The sequence below is a fragment of the Phocoena phocoena genome, chromosome 1 (genome assembly GCF_963924675.1).
Source record: "Phocoena phocoena chromosome 1, mPhoPho1.1, whole genome shotgun sequence".
Lineage (NCBI taxonomy): Eukaryota > Metazoa > Chordata > Mammalia > Artiodactyla > Phocoenidae > Phocoena > Phocoena phocoena.
The window spans coordinates 163,050,981-163,075,006 of NC_089219.1; the positions used below are offsets into that span (position 1 = coordinate 163,050,981).

The 24,026-nt window shown below is 36.2% G+C and overlaps 1 protein-coding gene and 1 pseudogene across 7 annotated transcripts in view; one reads left to right on the forward strand and one right to left on the reverse strand.

Moving 5' to 3' along the window:
- Positions 1–24,026, forward strand: part of CDC42BPA (CDC42 binding protein kinase alpha) — a 323,215-nt gene that overhangs the window by 232,133 nt on the left and 67,056 nt on the right. For all 7 annotated transcript variants that reach the window (XM_065875747.1, XM_065875718.1, XM_065875737.1 and 4 more), the window contains 2 exons: positions 6,073–6,178; positions 16,380–16,504. In XM_065875747.1, coding sequence (XP_065731819.1) covers positions 6,073–6,178; positions 16,380–16,504 — 231 coding nt within the window. The remainder of the gene's footprint in view (positions 1–6,072; positions 6,179–16,379; positions 16,505–24,026) is intronic.
- On the reverse strand, positions 4,145–5,775 carry LOC136132854 (sialomucin core protein 24 pseudogene; annotated as a pseudogene).

Sequence of the window (24,026 nt, forward strand, 5' to 3'; positions counted from 1 at the left end):
GAAAATTATATTACAGCATCATAGGAAAGCAAATGGGATAAGTATAGGAACACCTGTAGAAGAGGCACCAAAGATAACGTTGGTGTGTCTAGGTTTTTTGGACAAAATTATTTCTGAGTTAAGACCAAAGATATAAGAAATATATAGCTGTGGAAGAGTGTCCAGGCAAAGGTTAGCAGAATTTGCCAAGATCTAGAGGAAAAGGATAGCATGGCACATTCAGAAAATGAAAGCTGTTCGTTATGGTGGAAGCATAAAAAGAAAGATGAGTGCTGAGAAATGAGACTAGAAAGGAAAATAGTCATAAGACCATTGAAGGAAAATTACATGATTATATCAATATTTATATTTTTGAAAGACCACTCTTGCTACTGTTTAGAGAATGGATTGGAAGGAGCAGACTGCAGATAGTAATCTAGCTGTGAGAGATGAGGTGGCTGGACCTTAGATATGATAGTGAAGATGGAGAGAAGTTTATGGATTCAGAAGTTCTACCGAGAAGACAGAACCTGGATGACATGATAACCAGATATGAGAAATTAGAAGCAGGAGAAATTATCAGTGATACTCAAGTTTCTAGGTTTTAGGTAACTGAATGTATGTTTTTGTCATTCTCAACTTATATTGGAAGCCTAAGTTTAATTCAGTTTGGTCTGTTCGTTCAGCAAAAATTTTTAGAACCTGCTATGTGAAAGCACTGCTGTAGGCTCTGGAGGCATAACAGTGAACAGATAAAAATTCTCTCTCCTTATGGAACTTTCCTTTAATTATGGTGAAAGAGTATAAGCAAAATATAAATGAAATAAATAAAATACAGAATATATAGGTAATGATATAGGATAGGTAATATATAGGTAGAACAAAAAATAAGGCAGTGGATGGGGGCTATGGAGCATTAAGGGGGAAAATTAAATTAAATTTTTTATATATATATATATATATATATATATATATATATATATATGAATGAAATAACCAGGGAAAATTATACTGAGAAGGTGATTTCTCAGTAAGGACTGAAGAAGGTGGGGGAGATATCTATACAGATGTGTGAGAAGAACATTTTACATGAGGAACAAGAAGTCTGTTAAAAAAAATAATGGGAAGACAAAACTATGGAGATAGTAAGAAGATCCGTGGTTGCAAGGATTGGGAGGAGGGTGGGATGAATAGGCAGGGCACAGAGGATTTCTAGGGCAGTGAAACTACTCTGTATGAAGCTGTGATGAGGGCATATGTCATTATACAATCTAATGTAAATTGCAATGTTTTAGTGATAATGATGTGTCAGATGTAGGTTCATCAGTAGTAAACACAGCACTCTGAGTATATGGGCAGTTTCTGTATTTCCCTCTCAGTATTGCTACGAACCTAAAACCTTTCTAAAAAATAAAGTCTGTTAAAATAATAATACTAAAAAAGAGGCCAATGTGGCTGAAGCAGAGTTAAGGGGAAAGAATAGTGAGAGGTACGTATGAGAGGTAATGGGGGCCAGATCATGTAAGGCTTTGTAAGTCACGTTCAGTGACTTACAATTTTTTACTCTCAGTAAAACCATGGCAGGGAAGCATTGCAGGATTCTGAGTGGAAAATGGACAAATACTGACTTCTGTTTGAACAGGATTATTCTGACTACTAGATTAAGAAAAGTCTGAACTAGATAAGAGAAAGAGCAGTGAAACCATTGAGAAGGCTATTGCAATCATCCAGGCAAAAGATAATGGTGGATTGGGCCTAGGGTGGTGGCAGAATTGGCTGTGAAAAATGTTCGAATTCCAATTTATTTAAAAGGTAAAAATAATATTTGCTGATAGACTAGATATGGGGTGAGAAAGAAAGAGGGGAAATCAAGGATGGTGCTACAGTTTGGGGCCTTAGCAATTAGGAGAATATAGTTACCATTTAGAGAGGAAAACCACAGAAGAAGCATTTTGGGGATGGGAATATCAGGAGCTCATTTTAAACAAATTCTGTTTGAGGTGCTTTTGAGGCATCCAGGTGGAAATGTCAAGGAGGTCATCATACAGACTAGTCTGGATTTCAGGGCTAGAGGTAAAATCCTGGGAGTATTTATCATTCACCTGATATTTAAAGGGGTGAGACTATATGAGATCACTTAGTGAATGAATATAGATGGAAAAGAAGTCCTAGGACTGCAACCTGGAGCACTCCAATCTTTAGAAGCTTGGAAATGAGGAAGAAACAGCAACGTGGAGAGGGAAAGAGCAGTAAGAATGATAGGAAGATGACCAGGCAAATTTGGTGTGCAAATTTGGTGTCCAAATTTGGTGTTACGATGAATGCGTATCAAATCTGTCTACATGTTAAATTAGATGAGGTCTAAATCAAATAAGATGAGGACCGTGTAATTGATAGTTGAGTTTAACAATATGAATGTCATTGGTGACTTTGGTAAGAACAATTTCAGTGGAGCAGTAGTGGGCAGAAACCTCATAATGGATCCAAAGACTTGAAGGAGAGCAATTGTAAGAGCAAGCAGATAATAAAAGCAACGAGATAATAACTGGAGGAGAAATTTGTCTCAAAAATAACACCATGCTTGTAATCTGATAGAAGGTACCAGTAGATGATTCAGGACAGAGGGGAGAAAAGTGTACTTGAGCAGGCGCATAAGCAAAGAGCAACCTTAGCTACGTTTTTCTCCTGTAGTAAGAGAAGAATAAGTAGAGTGTATGATCACAGGGGAAGGTACGTGGGGTGTTGGGAACTTGTTTTTCTGTTGTTATGGTTGGGCATGTTGAATTTGAGGTGCTTGGGAGACAACTTTGGGGAGATATCAAGTCAGCAATTTGAAGCCCAGAAAAGCTTCAGATGTAGATTCAGAGTTTGTCAGCATAATGGATGATAATTGAAATAGGTGGTATAATAGATGGAATAGCTCAGGGAAAATGTGTAAAAAAAAAAAAAAAGTTGAGCACCTGTGACAGAACACCTGGGAGCATTGGCATTTACATGGAGGAAAGAGGGGGTGGGGGGCTCACAAATACAGCTGAAAAGTCTAAATGTAGGCTGAAAATCAAGAAAGTGGGTATCACTGAAGCCAAGGGAGGACAGCATTTCAAGAGGGAGGGAATGGACAACACTGTCAAGGGTAGCCAGTAGATTGGATATAATAACAGTTGGGACAATAATGAGTTTGCGGACAACAGTTTTTTTGAGGTGGTGGCAGTAGAAGTCAGATTTTGGCACAGGGAGGAAAATTTAGGCAGTGAGGAAGTGGATACGGCAAACTCTCAAGATTTCAAGGTGGTTGCCAGTGAATGGGAAGACCAAGTGGAAAATGAAGTGTGATGTAGAGTTTAGGGGAGAGTTTGTTTATTTCATTTCAGTATGAGAGAGACTTAAGTTTTGTTTAACGCTAATAGGAAAAAACAAAAATGGTTGTATATAGAAATTTTACTCAATTTATTCATATACTTATTTTTCTGAAAGGATGCTTCTTTGTAATTTTTCATAATTTTTTCATTGTTGTTTGGAGTTGCTTCTGAATCAATAAAGATTCCTGGGCTTCCCTGGTGGCGCAGCGGTTGAGAGTCCACCTGCTGATGCAGGGGACACGGGTTCGTGCCGCGGTCCGAGAAGATCCCACATGCCGCGGAGTGGCTGGGCCCGTGAGCCATGGCCGCTGAGCCTGTGCGTCCGGAGCCTGTGCTCTGCAATGGGAGAGGCCACAGTAGTGAGAAGACCGTGAACTGCAAAAAAAAAAAAAAAGAAAAAGAAAAATGCCTAAACATAACTAAATTTCACATTTTGATTATAGATAAGAAGGAAAGGGACACATTTGTTTGGACACAGGATGGTTATTTTCCTAGAAGTTATCATTTAAATTATAATTTAATTTATATTCAATAATTTAGTGAGGAAGGGATTTTTAAGGTAACATTTTTAAAATCAGCCATGACTTATGTTGTTTATTGACTTGGAAGCAATCATAAAATTACCCAGAACTGCTTCACATTTACTGCTAACTAACATCCTCCATCACACTGCTGTAGAGATAAGCCTCTTTACTTGCACTTCAACTCAGTATTCAAAAACTGATTCCCCGTTCTCCCTTAGGAGGTTTTTGTTGTTCCTTTTTTTTTTTTTTTTTTTGCCTTTTTGTCTTTTAAGACACTGTTTTTTATTTTCTCAATGATATAAGGTGCTTTACAAGTATGAACAATAACCTGCTACACTTTAATGTTTTGTATCCTTCCATTGATTTCTTTAAATCTGGAATGTAATTCCGTGTGTGGCATCTGTTTTCTAATGTAGAAAAAATAACGTATCAAACACTAAATTTTACTCTAAGGATACTACATTTATAAATTTATTCCACTTTTGAAATGATAGCCCAAAATCCACCTGATTGATGCTCATTTGGCATGTTCTTCTCAATTCTGGTCGCTAAACTACATCCTGAGTTAGGATGAAAATAATGCAGCTTTCAGGCTTTGAAATGACTACATTGAAATTGCCAAAAGGGTCAGGAGGTTGTCTGCACAGGACAATGCTTTCCATCACATACAGAGTTACATTTGGCATGTCAAGAAGAGAGGACATAATCCCACAGCAGCAGACATTTAAAATAAAAGAAGACAGCCACAAGAATTCGTGCAGAATATTTTAAATATGCCTGTTGAGCAGAATGATTTAACTGATTTTTCTTCAAGGGCGATGCTCCTACATGCATCCTTTGAAAAATTAAAGATCCTAGAATAGCGTCTTCCATGTGGGACATCTTGAAAGATAATATTTTGGTTTCAGTGGGTTACACACCAGTTCTTGTTAATTTAGCGGGTCTGTTTACAGAGTGTGGTGGTTTCGTTCTTTAGATTTGCAGAGTTTATAGAGAAAGAAAATTACAGCCTGCACACCCAATACGAGGACAATTCCTCCAATGAAACTGGCTGCATCAAAGGTAGACTTCCGCGCAGGTTGTGAAGTCGGAGTTAAAGAGGTATTATTTGTACCTGATGTAGTAGTTGTGGTGGAAGCTGTAGAAGAGGAAGGCAGAGTTGTGGTTTTAGCTGTAGAGTTGGTTGGCAATGGTGTGGCAGTGGACGCAGGACAGAATTCTGTGCTGTTCACCACCTTGCAATCACGAACTGTTGAATTATCTGAACAGTAGCCTTTACCTTTGCATTTTATCCAGAAGCAGGTAGTGTTAGCAGCGTTAGCATCAAAACAGGAAACCCGGTTGTTGCGGCTTTCAGAGATTTCTGGTGCTGGAGTGGTGCCCGGCGGAGCGGCGGCGGCACCGGGGCTGTCCTGGTGGTAGTCGGTGAAGCCGAGGGTATAGTCACGTTCAGGGCCAACGTGGTGTTCTGAGCCGCGCTCGTCACGCAGAGCGCTGCCAGGCAACCGGCAGCCAAAAGCAGCGGGCGGGGCAGCGCCAGTATCGCGGCCTCCGCGTTGGCCTTCGAGCGCGGCCGTCCCTCTGTCCCCTGCGGCGCCGCCTCCCAGACTCCTCCCTTTGGAGATTTTTAAAAAGTTCGTTAGAACTGTGTTTACCCCTAAGGGTGAATCAATTCTGTCCCTTAGAACTATCATTTTAAATAAGTTTTATAATATTGTATGTATGTATGTATGTGTAGATAGGTAGGTATGTACGGAGGAAGGGAAGAAGGAAGGCAGGAGTAATGGAAGGATGGGCTTAGTGTGCTGAGAGAACTGTTGGAAATGGAAGTTGAATTTTCTATGCACTCTAGAGCTGAGTGTAAGCAATTGTACTGTGGTCCCTATACCCTCCTTTCTCCCTAGTTTCCTCATTTTCCCATGCTTTCTAGGATGTATACAACTGAATAAGGTGAGCATAATCAGGTTGTCTTCCTCAGATTTTCAAATGAAGAACAAAATAGATATTATTAAGCAGACAAATCTATTTATTTATTAAAAGGAAATGATTATGACTTCCTAATTTTAAGGGAAATGTTTGGGATTTGGAGCAATTGAGATATAAGTGGCTTTTCAGAATAAGGCATATGATACCCTAGCCAATCTAGGATACCATTATTTTACCTTTAATTCAATTCCTTTTTTTCCTTTTATATTTTTGCATTGTATTAGTCAAAGTGAAAGGGAAGAATTTGAAAATGAGTTCAAACAACAGTATGAACGAGAAAAAGTGTTATTAATGGAAGAAAATAAAAAACTGACAAGCGAGCTTGATAAGGTGAGTGATTTAATCTCACTGATATTCATTGATACATGCTAGATGTTCAGCACTATCACAGCAATTATAGACATAATTTTATATTTGGTGCACATTTTTTTATTTAATATTCCTCCTAAACGCAAGGATTGCTTCTATGTACAGGCAATCTTTCATTTTACCAATCTGTACAGGAGTCTTCTTGGAGAGAGGACTCGGCTTACCTCATCTTATTCTTTGTCCCATTTATTTTTTGAGCCCCTGTTCTTTATTTCACTTTCCATCTCTCTTTTAACTATTAATCACTTTGTCATGGCTAAGCTAAGGCCTGTCTTTGGCAAGAACAGGAACAATTAAGCCAAACTAGAGAAATTTTGACAGTTCTGATGTCATATTCATGATGGAGAACTGATAATAGCTAGAAGTAATACCATTGGTAGTTAAGAAGCCAAAGAAACCAACTCTGCCTATAAACTCTACAGCTTGAATAAAGAGCTGAACCATAGATTAAACCTAGATTAAAACAGCTAGATTTATGAACAAAATTTTAAATACTTAAAGGAATCTTTTTCCATTTAGTATCTCAGATTCCTTGAACTGACATCATTCTGCAGTTCTTGTCCCAGTTGTTAACAGCTGTAAAAATCCTAATATTAATCAGCAGTTTTAATAGTTTTACTTACTTTTACATAATAAGGTTTGGATAACTGTGCTTTGTAATGAGTTCAAGGATTTTCCTGAAGTAAAAGTATTATGTTCAATTAATAGTCATTTCAGTAACACGTTGAAAGACAATGGCTAAATAGTCATAAAAGAGAGACTTTTCATTCATTCTATCTCAATTTTCCATTGTGTTCCATATTTCTTTTTATTTCTGTCACTATTTTCCCAATGATTATTCAATTTTCTAAGCATTTAAAAATGACTTTGCTTGTTTGGTCACAAGCTACTTGAAAAAGAACTTTGTTAGTTTATTTTGTAATTACAAAGCTGATGCACACAAACACTGTGGGAAGTGGCCAAATAGTAAGTAGTATAAATTATTTTTTAACTATGAATACTGTATGAACAGTATTGTATAACTCTTAGTTATTTCCACTAAAATAAAACTAACAGGATTTAAACTTTATCCAAATAGGTCACATAATTGTTATTTAATGGGCTTAACCAATATGACTACAAAATTAAACATCATTTCTGTCTACCAGACAGAATTTTAAGATTCTGTTAAGAGTGACCTTGAGGTAAGAAATATAATTAAACTCTAGAAGGTCACTTCATGTAGAGTTTATGAGCAAGTTACCTAGTAAAAGATGTTATTATGGTTAGAGAAAAATTGAATTGTAATATAATCAAATCGAAAGTAGATCAAATCTTGTATTCACCCCTTGGTTTCATTTCATTATTAACCATAAAGTTCTGGCAAGTTTACCAGAAATACATCTTTAGAAATAATTTTTAAACAATACTCTTGATTTTGATGAGATCTGAAGGATAAAAATAAAAGCCTATCTCCTAATTTTATAAAAACTAGAATATTACCTTGTCTTGCTAAATTGAAAGATGTGGTAAAGGATGTGAACAGAACTTTGAGAGCAAATCATATGGTTGGCAAGTATTCAGTGACAAATGATAACAGGAAATGTTTATTTCTGGAGAAATAGGGGAGGATCTGGGTCTTCTTCCATTTGAACCTCTTCTCTATTTTTGGTCCTTTTATTCAGCTTTACTGCTCTGTCAGTCCACCTAACTGCACATCTTCACTGTTTCTTTCCATTTATTCATTTTTTGGTTTGGTTGAATTGGGTATTTTCCCCAAGAGGGATAACCAAAGAATACCTTTGCCATTGCTACACCAACTGTTCCATTGGGAACCTGCTTGAAGAGAACCAAATTCCTTCTCAACAGAACTTCAGATATAGAAACCAAAAAGCAATTAGTGTGTTAATTTCGAAACTTATATAACTAATAGAGTCTGATAGTCAGATTTTTTAACTTCAAAAATAAAAATTAAAAAGGAAATAGAGAAAAGTTTGTTGATACTTTCAGAAGTCTGTATTCAAAGTTTCTATTAAAGGTAACTTATTGCAAGTAAAATTAGCCATATATGCCAAGGAGTGGAAGCAAATGGTTTCCAGTAAGAAAATATTATCATTTGTATCTTGTTTTTAAATAATTATTTTACATAAAAGCAAAATTACACAAAATGTGGAAAATATTCAACATAAAAGTTACCTATGATTTCATTAACATGAAATAACTATTTTACTTTTATATGTTCCTTTCCAGGTTTTGTTGTATATGTATTATTACATAATTTCAGTCATATATACATTTTATTTTCTAATCTGCTGTTTCATTTAAAACATGAGCATTTTTCCATATTCCTGTGTAGTCTTATAATTATCGTAAGCCAGGTATGTCAATTTACAAATAGTAAAACCTTCTCATTCCCAAACATGCAAAATGAAGTAATACTTAGGTAGAATTTACTTTGTGCAGGCCCTCTCCTGAGTTACTTTATATAAAGCTTATAATTCTCACAATAACTCTGTGAGGTATACCCTATTGCTCCTACCATTTTACAGATGAGGAAATTGAGGCAAAGGGAGATTAAGCTACTCTTGTAATCTCAAAACTAGGGAGTGGCAGGATGGATTGGAACACAGGTAGTCTGGCTCCAGAGCCCCTCTGCTTTAATTCAGTAAGAATGAAAAGATTAACTTTTCCTGACAAATACTAAACACATCCATTTAAGACTCCTTTTAACTACTGTAACATGACAGTGCAAAAATTTGTATTTCCTCCTCTTCTTGCAAATCTCCGACTGAAACCCCAATCACAGATTAATTGGAAGTCAAAAGCAATGGTGATCAGAAAAGGATGTGTTGTAGGAATTAGTGAAGACACTGCATCTGCAAAAAACATTCTCCAAAATAGCTGGTAGACTTCTGGCTATGCTAACATGAAGAGATTGATGAATCCGCTCAAGAAAAAAAAAGTTTCAAAGTGGACACAGTTGTTGAAAACAGACATTTCAGAGCTCCCAGAGTTAACCAAAGGAAGACAACTACAAAACATTACTGAGATAAATTAAGGAATATCTAAGCAAATGGAGAGATAATACTGCATATTGTTAGGACTACAGTTCTCTCCTAATAGATCTATGGATTTGGGGAAATCACTATCAAAATTTTGCTAGGCTTTTTTGTTAGAACTGGCAAGCCTATCCTTAAATTTATATGGGAATACAGAAGATCTACAATAGCAAAAATATTTGGGGGGGCGGGGAGGCGAGGGGTACAAAAGTTGGAGGATTTACACTACAGAATTTTGAAACTTACTGTAAATCTATAGTAATCAAAAGACGGTAACATTGGCATAATGGAACAGAGTAGAGAGTCCAAAAATAAGACGTCATATTTATGGTTGATTGATTTTCAGCAAAAGTACCATGGCAATTCAATGGGAAAAAGACAATCTTTTCAACAAATGGTGCTGGAATTACTGGATATCTATGTGTAAAAAATTAACTTAGATCCTTACCTCATAACATACACAATTAATTCAAAATGGATCATAAACTGAAATATGAGGTAAGCATAGGAGAAAATCTTTGTGATTTGGCGTTAGTCAGAGATTTTGTAGATATGACACAAAGCACAACTCTTGAGAGAAAAATAATTATAAATTGGACCTCATCAAAATTTAAAGACAACATTAAGCAAATGAAAAGATATACATAGATGAAGAGAAAAGATTTTCAAACAATTTATCTGATAAAAGACTTATATTTGGAATGTATAAAGAACTCTTAAAACTCAATAATAAGAAATAATACAAACAACCCAATGGAAAAAAATGGGGGGAAAATTGAAAAGACATTTCATGAAAGAAGATATATGAATAACAAATAAGCACGTGAAAAGATGTTTACTATCATTAGGAACAATGCAAGTTAAACCATAGTAACATATTGTTGTACAGGCTCAAGAGTTAATCAATCAGTGACCATACCAGCTGTTGGCAAGGTTATGGAGGAACTGAGACTCCTACACTGCTTGTAGAAGTGCAAGATGGTATAACTACTTCAGAAAACAGTTTTGAAATTTCTCAGAAAGTTAAGCATACACTTACCCTATAACTCGGAAATTCTCCTAGATATTTATCCAGAAGAATTAAAAACATAGTCCCTTTAGAAACTTGTATATGAATGTTCATTGCATCATTATTCATAATAGCAAATAGCCGGAAACAATGCAAATGTTCAGCAAGTAGTGAACGGATAAATAAAGTGTACTAATATCCATGTAATAGAATACTACCCAGCTATAAAAAGGGGTTAGTTTCTGATATGTGCAACACTGTGGTTGAACCTCAATAATACGATAAGTGAAAAAAGCCTGATACAAAAAGCTATATATTGTATGATTTCATTGATATTACGTTTCTAGAAAAGGCAAAACTATAGACACAGAAAATAGATCAGTGATGCCTAGAACTCATGGTGGAAGCCAGGATTGACTGCAAACCAGCTTGAGGGAAATTTCTCAGGTATTGGAAGTGTTCCCAAACCAGATTGTGGTGATTATTGCACAGATGTTTAAATTTACTAAAAATCATCAAACCATAAGTGTTATAACGAGTGAATTTTATAGTATGTAAATTATACCTTAATAAACCTATAAAAAGAAAATAGCTGGTAAAATACATTTTTAGAGGTAAATAGCACACCCTGGAGTACAAAACGTAAGTTCCTTGTTCTCAATAGGCAGATAACGATGTGTGTTGGTAGTGACAGGTTCTCTGACCCTTTTTCTTTCTAAGAAGACAATGAGGTTGAGGATAGGATTAAATGGGGAATGCAAAAAGTAATTTGTCTTTTGGCAGAGGGGAAGAAATGAAGCTTTACATTGTGACTTGTGCTAAAACTGCCTATCTCCCATGGAAGTACAGGTTAAAAACACACACCAGAAAAAACCTGGGTCATTAGGAGAATTCCAGATGAACTTAGATTAGGGAGTTGGCAAAACTTGTACATTTCTTCTAGTTTGTCCAATTTATTGGCAGAGAAAATTACAGGCCAATATCTTTGATAAATATAGATGCAAAAATCCTCAACAAAATGTTAGGAAACCAAATCCAACAACCATAAAAAGAATCATACACCATGATCAAGCTGGATTCATCCCAGGGTTACATGGATGGTACAACATATGCAAATCAGTCAGTGTGATAAACCACATCAACATAAGAAAAGGCAAAAACTACATGATATCTCAATAGATGCAGAAAAAGCATTTGATAAAACTCAACATCTGTTCATGATAAAAACTCTTTCCAAAGTGGGTATAGAGGGAACATATCTCAGCATATAAAAGCTATTTATGGGGCTTCCCTGGTGGCGCAGTGGTTGAGAGTCTGCCTGCCGATGCAGGGGACACGGGTTTGTGCCCTGGTCCAGGAAGATCCCACATGCCGCGGAGCGGCTGGGCCCATGAGCCATGGCCGCTGAGCCTGCGCGTCCAGAGCCTGTGCTCCGCAGTGGGAGAGGCCACAACAGTGAGAGGCCCGCGTACGGAAAAAAAAAAGCTATTTATGGCAAACCCATAGCCAACATAATACTCAAAGGTGAAAAGCTGAAAGCCTTTCTGCTAAAATCTGGAACAAGACAAGGATGCCCACTCTTACCACTTCTGTTCAACATAGTATTAGAAATCCTAGCCACAGCAGTCAGACAAGAAAAAGAAATAAAAAATATCCAAATTGGAAGGGAAGAGGTAAAGTTGTCATTGTATGCAGCTGACATGATACCATATATAGGAAACCCTAAAGACTCCCCACAGAAACTACTAGAACCAGTAAATGAATTCAGCAAGGTAGCAGTATACAAGATTAACATACAGAAATCAGTTGCATTTCTTTACACTAACAATGAAATCTCAGATAGGGAACATGAAAAGACAGCCCCTTTTAAAATAGCATCAATAAAAAACCAAACAAATTTAGGAATAAACCTGACCAAGGAGGTGAGAGACTTATATGCTAAGAACTATAAAACATTGATAAAGGAAATTGAAAATGATTCAAAGAAATGGAAAGATATACCATGCTCTTGGATTGGAAGAATTAATATTGTTAAAATGGCCATACTACCCAAAACGGTCTACAGATTTTATGTGATCTCTGTCAAATTACCCATGTCACTTTCTACAGAACTAGAACAAATATTCCTAAAATTTATATGGAACCAAAACAAAAAACAGAATTGCCAAAGCAATCCTGAGGAAAAAGAGCAAAACTGGAGACATAATCCTCCCAGACTTCAGGCAATACTACAAAGCTACAGTAATCAAAACAGCTTGGTATTGGCTGACAAAAACAGACATATGGATCAGTGGAACAGAATAGAGAGCCCAGAAATAAACCCACACACCTATGGTCAATTAATCTTCAACAAGGGAGGCAAGAATATACAATGGAGAAAATACAGTCTATTCAGCAAGTAGTGTTGGGAGAGCTGGACAGCTGCATATAAAACAATGAAGTTAAAACACTCCCTCACACCATACACAAAAATAAACTCAGAATGGCTTGAAGACTTAAATATTAAGACATGATACCATAAATCTCCTAGAAGAGAACATAGGCAAAACATTCTCTGATGTAAATCATAGCAATAGTTTCTTATGTCAGACCCAGGAAGAGCCACTGTTTCAGTAAGAGACCAAGGACAGAATCCAATGTCCCAGCTTGAAAGCAAGTCAGGCAGGAGGAATTCCCTCTTACTAGGGTCAGCCTTTTTTTCTATTCAGGCCTTCAACTGATTGAATGGGAACCATACACATTAGGAAGGTAATCTGCTTTATTCAGTCAATCAATTCAAATGTTAATCTCACCCAGAGACACCTTCATAGACACAACCAGAATGTTTGACCAAATGTCTAGGCACCCTGTGACCCAATCAAGTTGACTCATAAATTTAACCATCACATGGCCCCTCATCTTCACAAACCTATAATAATTCTTGTAGGAAAAATTCATCTCCTTAAAGCTGAGTAATCAGAAAGAAAACTAACACAATATCTCTACAAATATATCAGAAAGGAAGAAAGGAATAGTAATAACTAATGGCATTTTGAGACCATTTATCAGAAAAATGTAGCCATGAAATAAAAATTGTATGCAAATATTTTATCATGAACTTTTAAAAACTAAAACAAGAATTTTTGCTTCTGTGACAGATTAGCTTACATCATACCTACCACCTCACCAAGAAGAGCTATAAAGCTGGACTTAAAAAAAATGTTTTTAATACTGTAGCAATACTGCCTGGAAGTATTCATCTGCAGGAAGGCACTGGAGAGATAAGAAGGCAGCCGAGACTTTACTGACCCAGATCCTTTAGAAAGGAGTAGTACAGAGAGATGAGCCCAGCATTCAGTGCCAGTTTTCCTCTTGAGGCATTTGCAGATATGAAAGCTGTAGCAGAGAATCCAGGAAGTTGAGCACAGTATTCCACAGTATCACAAGTTTAGAGAGAAAAACTGAATATCAATGCCCACCAAGGTGCAGGATCCTTGGTAATCAATTCAAGCTTTCAACTAAACTCATCGAAAAGGCTACATTTTAGAAATAAGGGTGAACCAGAGAGAGATGAGCCCTCTTAGTGACTAAAACCCAGCCTCTAAGTAACTGAACCCATGATCTGTCTAATTGCCTACCAGAAGTAAAAGTAAGCAGTCTCTGGAGGAAGATATTATATAAAGCCTCAAATTATCTCTAAAATTTTCATACACTATATGTGGCATGCAGTAAGAAATTACAATGCATACCAAGAGATACAACCAAAGAAAACCAAGATATAAAAGTATAATAGCAAAAACAAAGTAAGAAAAGAATAAATGAGAAGAAAACCAGGCAGTCAATATAAACAGACCCACACAATTCCGAGTATTGGAATTTTCTTAATTGAACTTTAAAATCACTGTATGATATATTCAAGAAAATAAACATGATGAAGAACTTCAGCAGACAACTGGAATCTATACAAAACAGTCAAGTAAATCTTTAGAAGTGAAAAATAAAATAAATGAAAAATCCCAACAGAAAATTTTAACAGTAGATTGGAAAGAACCAAAGAAAGGAAGGGGTAAATAAAAAACTTCCCATACTGAAGTCTGGTATAGATTTAAAAGGACAGAAATACAGGGACTTCCCTGGTGGTCCAGTGGTAAAGAGTCCACCTTACAATTCAGGGGATGCTGGTTCGACCCCTGGTCAGGAAACTAAGATCCCATGTGCCATGGGGCAACTAAGCCTGCATGCCACAACTACTTGCATGCTTGCATGCCTCAACTAGAGCCCATGTGCTGCAAACTACAGAGCCCGTGTGCTCTGGAACCCGCACACCACAGCTACAGAGCCCATGTGCCCTGGAGCCTATGTGCCACAACTAGAGAAGAGAAAACCTGACGCCACAACTAGAGAGCCCACGCACCACAACAAAGATCCCGCGCACCGCGACTAAGACCAGACGCAGCCAAAAATAAATAAATAATAAAATTTAAAAGATATATTAAGAAGAAAGGGCAGAAATACATAAAAGAGGATGTGAGAAATAGGAGACGTGATGAAAAGATGACATACAAATATTTGCTTTCCCAGAAGGAGAGAAGAAAGACTGTGGTAGAAGCAATATTTGCAGAGTTAATGGCCCATAATTTTCCAAAACCTCTGAGAAGTATTTAGCCACAAATTCAAGAAATGCCACAAACCCTAAAAGTCATAAATAGAAATTAAATCCCTTAGGCACATTATAGAAAAATCGCTAAAAACCAACCAACCAAAGAAAATCCTAGAAGCAGCCAGAGAAGAAAGACACATTGTATTCGAAGGAGCAAAAGCTAAACTTAAAGCTGTCTTTACAACAGAAAAAATGGAACCCAGGATAAAAAGGAATGAATCTAAATTAAAAAAAGGAATAGAAAGGAAAATAACTGCCAATCTAGAAAATTATATACAGCAAAAAGTGTCTTTCAAAAATGAAGGCAAAAATTCAGACTGTAGAGAACTCTGCAGGACAAACAACCTACTTTCTTCAACAAATAAATTACAAGAAAAATTAAAGTGTTGGAGGGGAACTGCTATGTACTAAATGTTTGTATCCCTCCAAAATTCAGATGTTGACACCTAGTACTATTTGGAGGTATAGCCTTTGGGAGATGATTAGGTCATGAAGGTAGAGCCTTCATGAATCGGATTAGCGCTCTTATAAAAGAGACCCCACAGAGCTCCCTCATCCCACGACCATCTGCAAACCAGGAAGTGGGCCTTGCCAGACACTGAATCTGCTGGTGCGTTGATCTTGGACTTCCCAGCGTCCAGAACTATCAGAAATAAATGTTTCTTGTTTAAGCCACTCAGACTGTGATATTCCACTCCAGCAGCCCAAATGGGGTAATCTGGAGCCTATAAGTAAAAAAGACTTAAAAGATAGAGCAACCATTAAGTTACGTTTACTGGTTGGTATGATTCAGTTTAACAGACTGTTAAGTCTTTTGATGTTTTGAGACAACTGGAAATTTGAACAATTACTAGCTATGTTATAATATAAGGAAACTTGATAAATTTGTTTAAATATGATAATGATATTGTGGTTATACGTAAAAATGGAGCCTTATTTTCTAGAGGTATACACAGAAATATATATGGATAAAATTATATGATGTCTGGTATTTGCTGCAGAATAATACCGGAGGAAAGGGTAAGAAGACAGGAGTACAAATGAAATAAGATTGACATTGAGGTGATAATTGTTGAAGTTAGTGATGATGGGCTCATGGGAATTCACTTACACTCTTCTGTTCATTTTTGTATATGCTTGAAATTATAAGATTTTTTAAAAAGGATGACATAGAGATATTTTCAGACAAAAAAATGAGAGTTGTTGTTACCAACAGAACTGGGGAGTTCTTCAGGCAAATGGAGAATGTTCACAGATGGAACCAATTCAATATGGGGAGTATGGGAAAAGCAAAGGCAGAAGGAGAATTCAGAGTACTTGATGTTTCCACATTCAGTGGCCAGAGGGTGCATAATAATAGGAAATCAGAAAGTCAAGCATTTTTGAGTTACCAGATTTAACAAGAGGCATCTGAGCACCTTGAATTCCTGTTCCTAAAAGTCACACGTCTTTAAGTACCTTAAAACTGCCTTTCAGCTTACCACTTTGTATGAGAACTTAAGTACATGCAACCAGCAGTTAGAAGAAGAGGTAAAGGATCTAGCAGACAAGAAGGAATCAGTTGCACATTGGGAAGCTCAAATCACAGAAATAATTCAGTGGTGAGTACTCTCTTAAATCTGTTTTTGTGGGTAAATTTTGACCATATAGTCAAGTTGGTATGAATTCCAGGAGGAATATTTATTACTGGTCTGTGCTTCTTCTATGTTGTCTTGTTATTTTCCTCTTTTCTCTAACTCCATCAAATATTCCATATCAGCTTTTACACAGTTTCATTGGAAGCTGATATTTCTTTCTAAGAAAAGAAAATGTTATTGTCTCCTGAGACAGTTGGTCCTTAAAGAACTGAAGAAACTCATTCACTAGCTATCGATGTTCCTTTCTAAGATCAAAATTGCTGTATTTGTGATTACTTTAAGAAACAGAAAGCCTGGAGAATACTTTACAAGCTGAAGATGTGGTTTCACCCTTTTCATAATTATAACAGACTAATTCACACACGGCATTTTTAAAACATTAAATGGTTACAGTTTAGTTTTATCAACTGTTCTTTAAGCCCCTAGGATTTAATTTGGGATAATTGCCTTAGTAACTTTCATATTAATTAACTCAAATGATTGTTCTGGTATTTGTAAAAATTTGTATATTTTTATAATACTTGAAGAAAGTAGAATCCAACAGGGACTTTATTTTCTAATGCAAATAGCCTAACTTTTTATATTTACTTTTTTAACTTTCTGACTCTTTTTTAGCTCGTTATTGATGTTTTATTTATATAAACAGCTACTGGTTTCTTCAAATATCTATAGACCAATAATTTGGTGAGAATGTTAGTTTATCATGCTCTTATTTTTGTTCTCTAAGCATTTTTTCCTACTAATACCAGCTTAATACCCTCTTTCTTAAATGAAATCATAAGTGAATAAACACTGCCTTTTTAAGTAATCTTACCCAAATGACTCAAATATTTTGATATTGACTTAACTATAGAGCTCTTATGTTAACTCAGCTTTAGCTTATGAATGTGACTGTTGAATGCATATCTGAAGGAAAATGCCCAAATTGTGGAAATATGGTTGTGTTCCAAATAGTACAGTTAATGGTTCATTAATATTTAATTGAGATCCTTGTCATAAACTCTACATTTCTGAAGCAAAATCATTTTAATCTTTAGCCGTGCTTATAATATCAAACATTATGACTTTTCATTTGTAACTCCATTATTATGTAATCAAATTTGTAATAAGATGTTAATGAAAATGACTTTACAGAAGACAAAACTGATTTGGCCAAAGCCTGAGATCCTAGACCACTGATCTTTTCAAGTGATTGCATGATGGGTTCAGATGGAATGGGAAGTGGTTCTAGTAAAGAAGCTTTAAAGAAGCTTTAAATATGGACTATCTGGAAAGGGTTAGTAGAAAGGATGAAGATGAAAATTTTTGTGTGATACTACAAAGCACTCTTTTTACACATTTCACATTCAAGTTAAATATGCAGAAGAAATCAGGAATACAATGAATTCACTTTGCATTAAACCTATTATTTAGAAATGGACTAATATTTTCGATAATAAATTATTAAATACCTAATAGGCTAAAAGTAAAAGATATACTCACTGTTCTCAGAGTTCTCACCTATTTGAAGGTTATATCTCTGAGATATTCTGTGCAAGCTTATAAAGGTCAGAAGTCTCAGGTTATTCCTGGTTCTTTAATCTGGTATATTAAAAAATGAAGTAATGCCAAAACAAGGTTTTGGAAACTTGTGACATGCAGTGGTTTAAATGTTTCCATTGGCCAAATTAACAGTTTTAAAATAAAACAAACACTGCTGTATATAAGACTTCATTTGAATGCATTTCTAATGGCCTCGTTACTCTGCTCCCTCTGCCTTTCCCTATGAAATACCTCTTTCGTGTGAAAGAAAACCTTTTAGGTCAAGGAGACCTTGTTACTCACACTGTGTTGGAACAGGGACCTTTCTTCTCACCATTGACCCATCAGAAGACTTCACTCTTTCTCTTTGAAATGGTACTAGGAGGAGAGGTTGAAGTAGTAGGCTGGTCCATAAGATTCATTTTTTAGATGTATCTCCTCACATATAATGCATTCTTCTGGTATAATAGGAGATAGAAAGGTCTGTAAAATAGGGTCCTTGGCCTTCAAGTACTAGCTTATAGTGTAACATTTAAAAGTTTAAAAACTAATGTGATCAGAGCTGGATATAAATAACAAGACTTAAATGTAAATTGTCTTATGTATTGTACAAATACTGATTTTTCTATATGAGTATAGAGGAGAATTACTTCAGACTGGGTGCTAAAGAAAGTTGGGGGTAATCAGTGGAACTATAATGCATTTTCTGAAAACACTCAGTTCACTAAAGGGTGCTACTATTCCTATAAAAGAATAGTAGGAGATAAGACCAATAAAGTTATTGCAGCACAATTAACATGAATACTGGGTAAGAATCAGAACTTCATTTATTTATAAGAAGAAGGAGAAGGCTTTTCTGCAACGGATTATGGAATTGATTGAGGTGATGCATTAGGAAGGTAACTCTTCATAGTGGTATTCACCATGAAATAGAAGGAAATTTGGGGGAAGCTGAACAAATGGAGAAGACATGGAAGAAGGATCTATAGGACTTAATTATAAATGAAGGGCAAGAGATGAGGAGGAATTAGTATTTCTGAAACTCTGTGTTGGAGAGATTAAGAAAATGGTGATATCACTGAAGTAAGAAAAGTCAGGAGAAGGAACCAGCTTTGGGGAGGATGATATCAATTTTAGTTGTTCTTTTGTTTGTTGGTGAGTCTGAGATCATTCTGAGATATCTGACTGCAGATTTCCAATATGCTTTAGAAAAGATGACTTAAAGGTTAGGATTAGAAATATAAATTTGGGAATTTAATTTCTAGTAAATAAGACCATTGAAGTTGTTGGGTTTTATAATAGAAAGGATAATGGTGAGGGTGATAACAGTAGAAGATAGAGGAAACAGCTGTGTAAGACAACCAGGAAAATGTTTTAATAATCAGAAAAGGGTTTCAATAGTGAAACATTTATTTTCCTTTGTTTAAATTCATTCACATTATTTGAAACACTCCTCATTCATTAATTTTCATTCCTGTGTAGTAATAGTTTACAGTGATTAAAAAATAGTATGTTGTAGGCATTAGGCTGAAAATTCACACGTTTTCTCATTTAGTTATCACAACCGTCCTATGAAGTAGATATTATTCTTATTCCCATCTTATAACTGAGATAACAGAGAGTTAGAGGGGGTAAATGACTTATCCAAAGACATACAACTGCTAAACAGTGAGCTAGGATTTGAACCTAGTTCTATATGACTCAAGAGTCAAGTTCTTAATCATTCTACTATATGTGTCCTGACTCACAAACTTTTTTTAAAATTTTATGTTGGAGTATAGTTGATTAACAATGTTGTGTTAGTCTCAAGTGTACGGCAAAGTGATTCAGTTATACATATATATGTATCTGTTCTTCTTCAACTTCTTTTCCCATTTAGGTTATTATGGAATATTGAGCAGAGTTCCCTGTGCTATACAGTAGGTCCTTGTTGGTTATCTATTTTAATTATAGCAGTGTCCCAAACTCCCAATCTGTCCCTCCCCCAACCCTTCTCCCGTGGTAACCACAAGTTCGCTAAGTCTGTGCTGACTGCCAAACTTCTTAAGGACTATGTCTTATATGTCTTTTTCAGTCTTCCTAATATGTCTACGTAATAATCAGTATTTAGTAAATATTTCTTGATTATTTTGACTTAGCCAAAGAAAAGATGAGAGATTTGCCTCTAAAACTGTTTTTTTTTTAAACGTCTTTATTGGAGTATAATTGCTTTACAATGGTGTGTTAGTTTCTACTTTATAACAAAGTGAATCAGTTATACGTATACATATGTCCCCATATCTCTTCCCTCTTGCATCTCCCTCCCTCCCACCCTCCCTATCCCACCCCTCTAGGTGAACACAAAGCACCAAGCTGATCTCCCTGTGCTATGCGGCTGCTTCCCACTAGCTATCTATTTAACGTTTGGTAGTGTATATATGTCATGCCACTCTCTCACTTTGTCCCAGCATACCCTTCCCCCTCCCCGTATCCTCAAGTCCATTCTCTAGTAGGTCTGTGTCTTTATTCCCATCTTGCGCCTAGGTTCTTCATGACCATTTTTTTCTTTTTTTTTTAGATTCCATATATGTGTGTTAGCATACAGTATTTGTTTTTCTCTTTCTGACTTACTTCACTCCATATGACAGACTCTAGGTCCATCCACCTCACTACAAATAACTCAATTTCATTTCTTTTTATGGCTGAGTAGTATTCTAGTATATATATGTGCCACATCTTCTTTATCCATTCATCTGTTGATGGACACTTAGGTTGCTTCCATGTCCTGGCTATTGTAAATAGAGCTGCCATGAACATTTTGGTACATGACTTTTTTTGAATTATGGTTTTATCAGGGTATATGCCCAGTAGTGGGATTGCTGGGTCATATGGTAGTTCTATTTGTAGTTTTTTAAGGAACCTCCATACTGTTCTCCATAGTGGCTGTATCAATTTACATTCCCACCAACAGTGCAAGAGGGTTCCCTTTTCTCCACACCCTCTCCAGCATTTATTGTTTCTAGATTTTTTGATGATGGCCATTCTGACCAGTGTGAGATGATATCGCATTGTAGTTTTGATTTGCATTTCTCTAATGGTTAATGATGTTGAGCATTCTTTCATGTGTTTGTTGGCAATCTGTATATCTTCTTTGGAGAAATGTCTATTTGAGTCTTCTGCCCATTTTTGGATTGGGTTCTTTGTTTTTTTGATATTGAGCTGCATGAGCTGCTTGTAAATTTTGGAGATTAATCCTTTGTCAGTTGCTTCATTTGCAAATATTTTCTCCCATTCTGAAGGTTGTCTTTTTGTCTTGTTTATGGTTTCCTTTGCTGTGCAAAAGCTTTGAAGTTTCATTAGGTCCCATTTGTTTATTTTTGTTTTTATTTCCATTTCTCTAGGAGGTGGGTCAAAAAGGATATTGCTGTGATTTGTGTCATAGAGTGTTCTGCCTATGTTTTCCTCTAAGATAGTGTCTGACCTTACATTTAGGTCTTCAATCCATTTTGAGTGTATTTTTGTGTGTAGTGTTAGAGAGTGTTCTAATTTCATTCTTTTACATGTAGCTGTCCAGTTTTCCCAGCACCACTTATTGAAGAGGCTGTCTTTTCTCCACTGTATATTCTTGCCTCCTTTATCAAAGATAAGGTGACCATATGTGCATGGGTTTATCTCTGGGCTTTCTATCCTGTTCCATTGATCTATATTTCTGTTTTTGTGCCAGTACCATACTGTCCTGATTACTGTAGCTTTGTAGTATAGTCTGGAGTCAGGGAGCCTAATTCCTCCAGCTCCATTTTTCTTTCTCAAGATTGCTTTGGCTATTCGGGGTCTTTTGTGTCTCCATACAAATTGTGAAGTTTTTTGTTGTAGTTCTGTGAATAATGCCAGTGGTAGTTTGATAAGGATTGCATTGAATCTGTAGATTGCTTTGGGTAGTATAGTCATTTTCACAATGTTGATTCTTCCAATCCAAGAACATGGTATATCTCTCCAACTATTTGTATCATCTTTAATTTCTTTCATCAGTGTCATAATTTTCTGCATACAGGTCTTTTGTCTCCTTAGGTAGGTTTATTCCTAGATATTTTATTCTTTTTGTTGCAGTCATAAATGGGAGTGTTTCCTTAATTTCCCTTTCAGATTTTTCGTCATTACTGTATAGGAATGCCAGAGATTTCTGTGCATTAATTTTGTATCCTGCTACTTTACCAAATTAGTTGATTAGCTCTAGTAGTTTTCTGGTGGCATCTTTAGGATTCTCCATGTATAGTATCATGTCATCTGCAAACAGTGACAGCTTTACTTCTTTTCCGATTTGGATTCCTTTTATTTCTTTTTCTTCTCTGATTCCTGTAGCTAAAACTTCCAAAATTATGTTGAATAATAGTGGTGAGAGTGGGCAACATTGTCTTGTTCCTGATCTTAGAGGAAATGGTTTCAGTTTTTCACCTTTGAGGACGATGTTGGCTGTGGGTTTGTCATATATGGCCTTTATTATGTTGAGGAAAGTTCCCTCTATGCCTACTTTCTGGAGGGTTTTTATCGTAAATGGGTGTTGAATTTTGTCGAAAGCTTTCTCTCCGAGATGATCATATGGTTTTTCTCCTTCAGTTTGTTAATATGGTGTATCACATGGATTGATTTGCATATATTGAAGAATCCTTGCATTCCTGGAATAAACCCCACTTGATCATGGTGTATGATCCTTTTAATGTGCTGTTGGATTCTGTTTGCTAGTATTTTGTTGAGGATTTTTGCATCTATGTTCATCAGTGATATTGGCCTGCAGTTTTCTTTCTTTGTGACATCTTTGTCTGGTTTTGGTATGAGGGTGATGGTGGCCTCGTAGAATGAGTTTGGGAATGTTCCTCCCTCTGCTATATTTTGTTTGCTTGTTTGTTTGTTTGTTTTTGCGGTACACGGGCCTCTCACTGTTGTGGCCTCTCCCGTTGCGGAGCACAGGATCTGGACACGCAGGCTCAGCGGCCATGGCTTATGAGCCCAGCTGCTCCACGGCATGTGGGATCTTCCCGGACCGGGGCACGAACCTGTGTCCCCTGCATCGGCAGGCGGACTCTCAACCACTGCGCCACCAGGGAAGCCCCCTCTGCTATATTTTGGAAGAGTTTGAGAAGGATAGGTGTTAGCTCTTCTCTAAATGTTTGATAGAATTCGCCTGTGAAGCCATCTGGTCCTGGGCTTTTGTTTGTTGGAATGTTTTTAATCACAGTTTCAATTTCAGTGCTTGTGATTAGTCTGTTTATATTTTCTATTTCTTCCTGGTTCAGTCTCTGAAGGTTGTGCATTTCTAAGAATTTGTCCATTCCTTCCAGGTTGTCCATTTTATTGGCATATAGTCACTTGCAGTAATCTTTCATGATCCTTTGTATTTCTGCAGTATCAGTTGTTACTTCTCCTTTTTCATTTCTAATTCTATTGATTTGAGTTTTTCCCTTTTTTTCTTGATGAGTTTGGCTAATGGTTTCTCAATTTTGTTTATCTTCTCAAAGAACCAGCTTTTAGTTTTATTGCATGTTGCTATTGTTTCCTTCATTTCTTTTTCTTTTATTTCTGATCTGATCTTTATGATTTCTTTCCTTCTGCTAACTTTGGGGGGTTTTTTGTTCTTCTTTCTCTAATTGCTTTAGGTGTAAGTTTAGGATGTTTGAGGTGTTTCTTGTTTCTTAAGGTAGGATGTATTTCTATAAACTTCCCTCTTAGAACTGCTTTTGCTGCATCCCATAGGTTTTGGGTCATTGTGTTTTCATTGTCATTTGTTTTTAGGTATTTTTTGATTTACTCTTTGATTTCTTCAGTTATTCCTTGGTTATTAAGTTGTGTATTGTTTAACCTCCATGTGTTTGTATTTTTTACAGATTTTTTCCTGTAATTGATATCTAGTCTCATAGCATTGTGGTTGGAAAAGATACTTGATATGATTTCAATTTTCTTAAATTTACCAAGGCTTACTTTCTGACCCAAG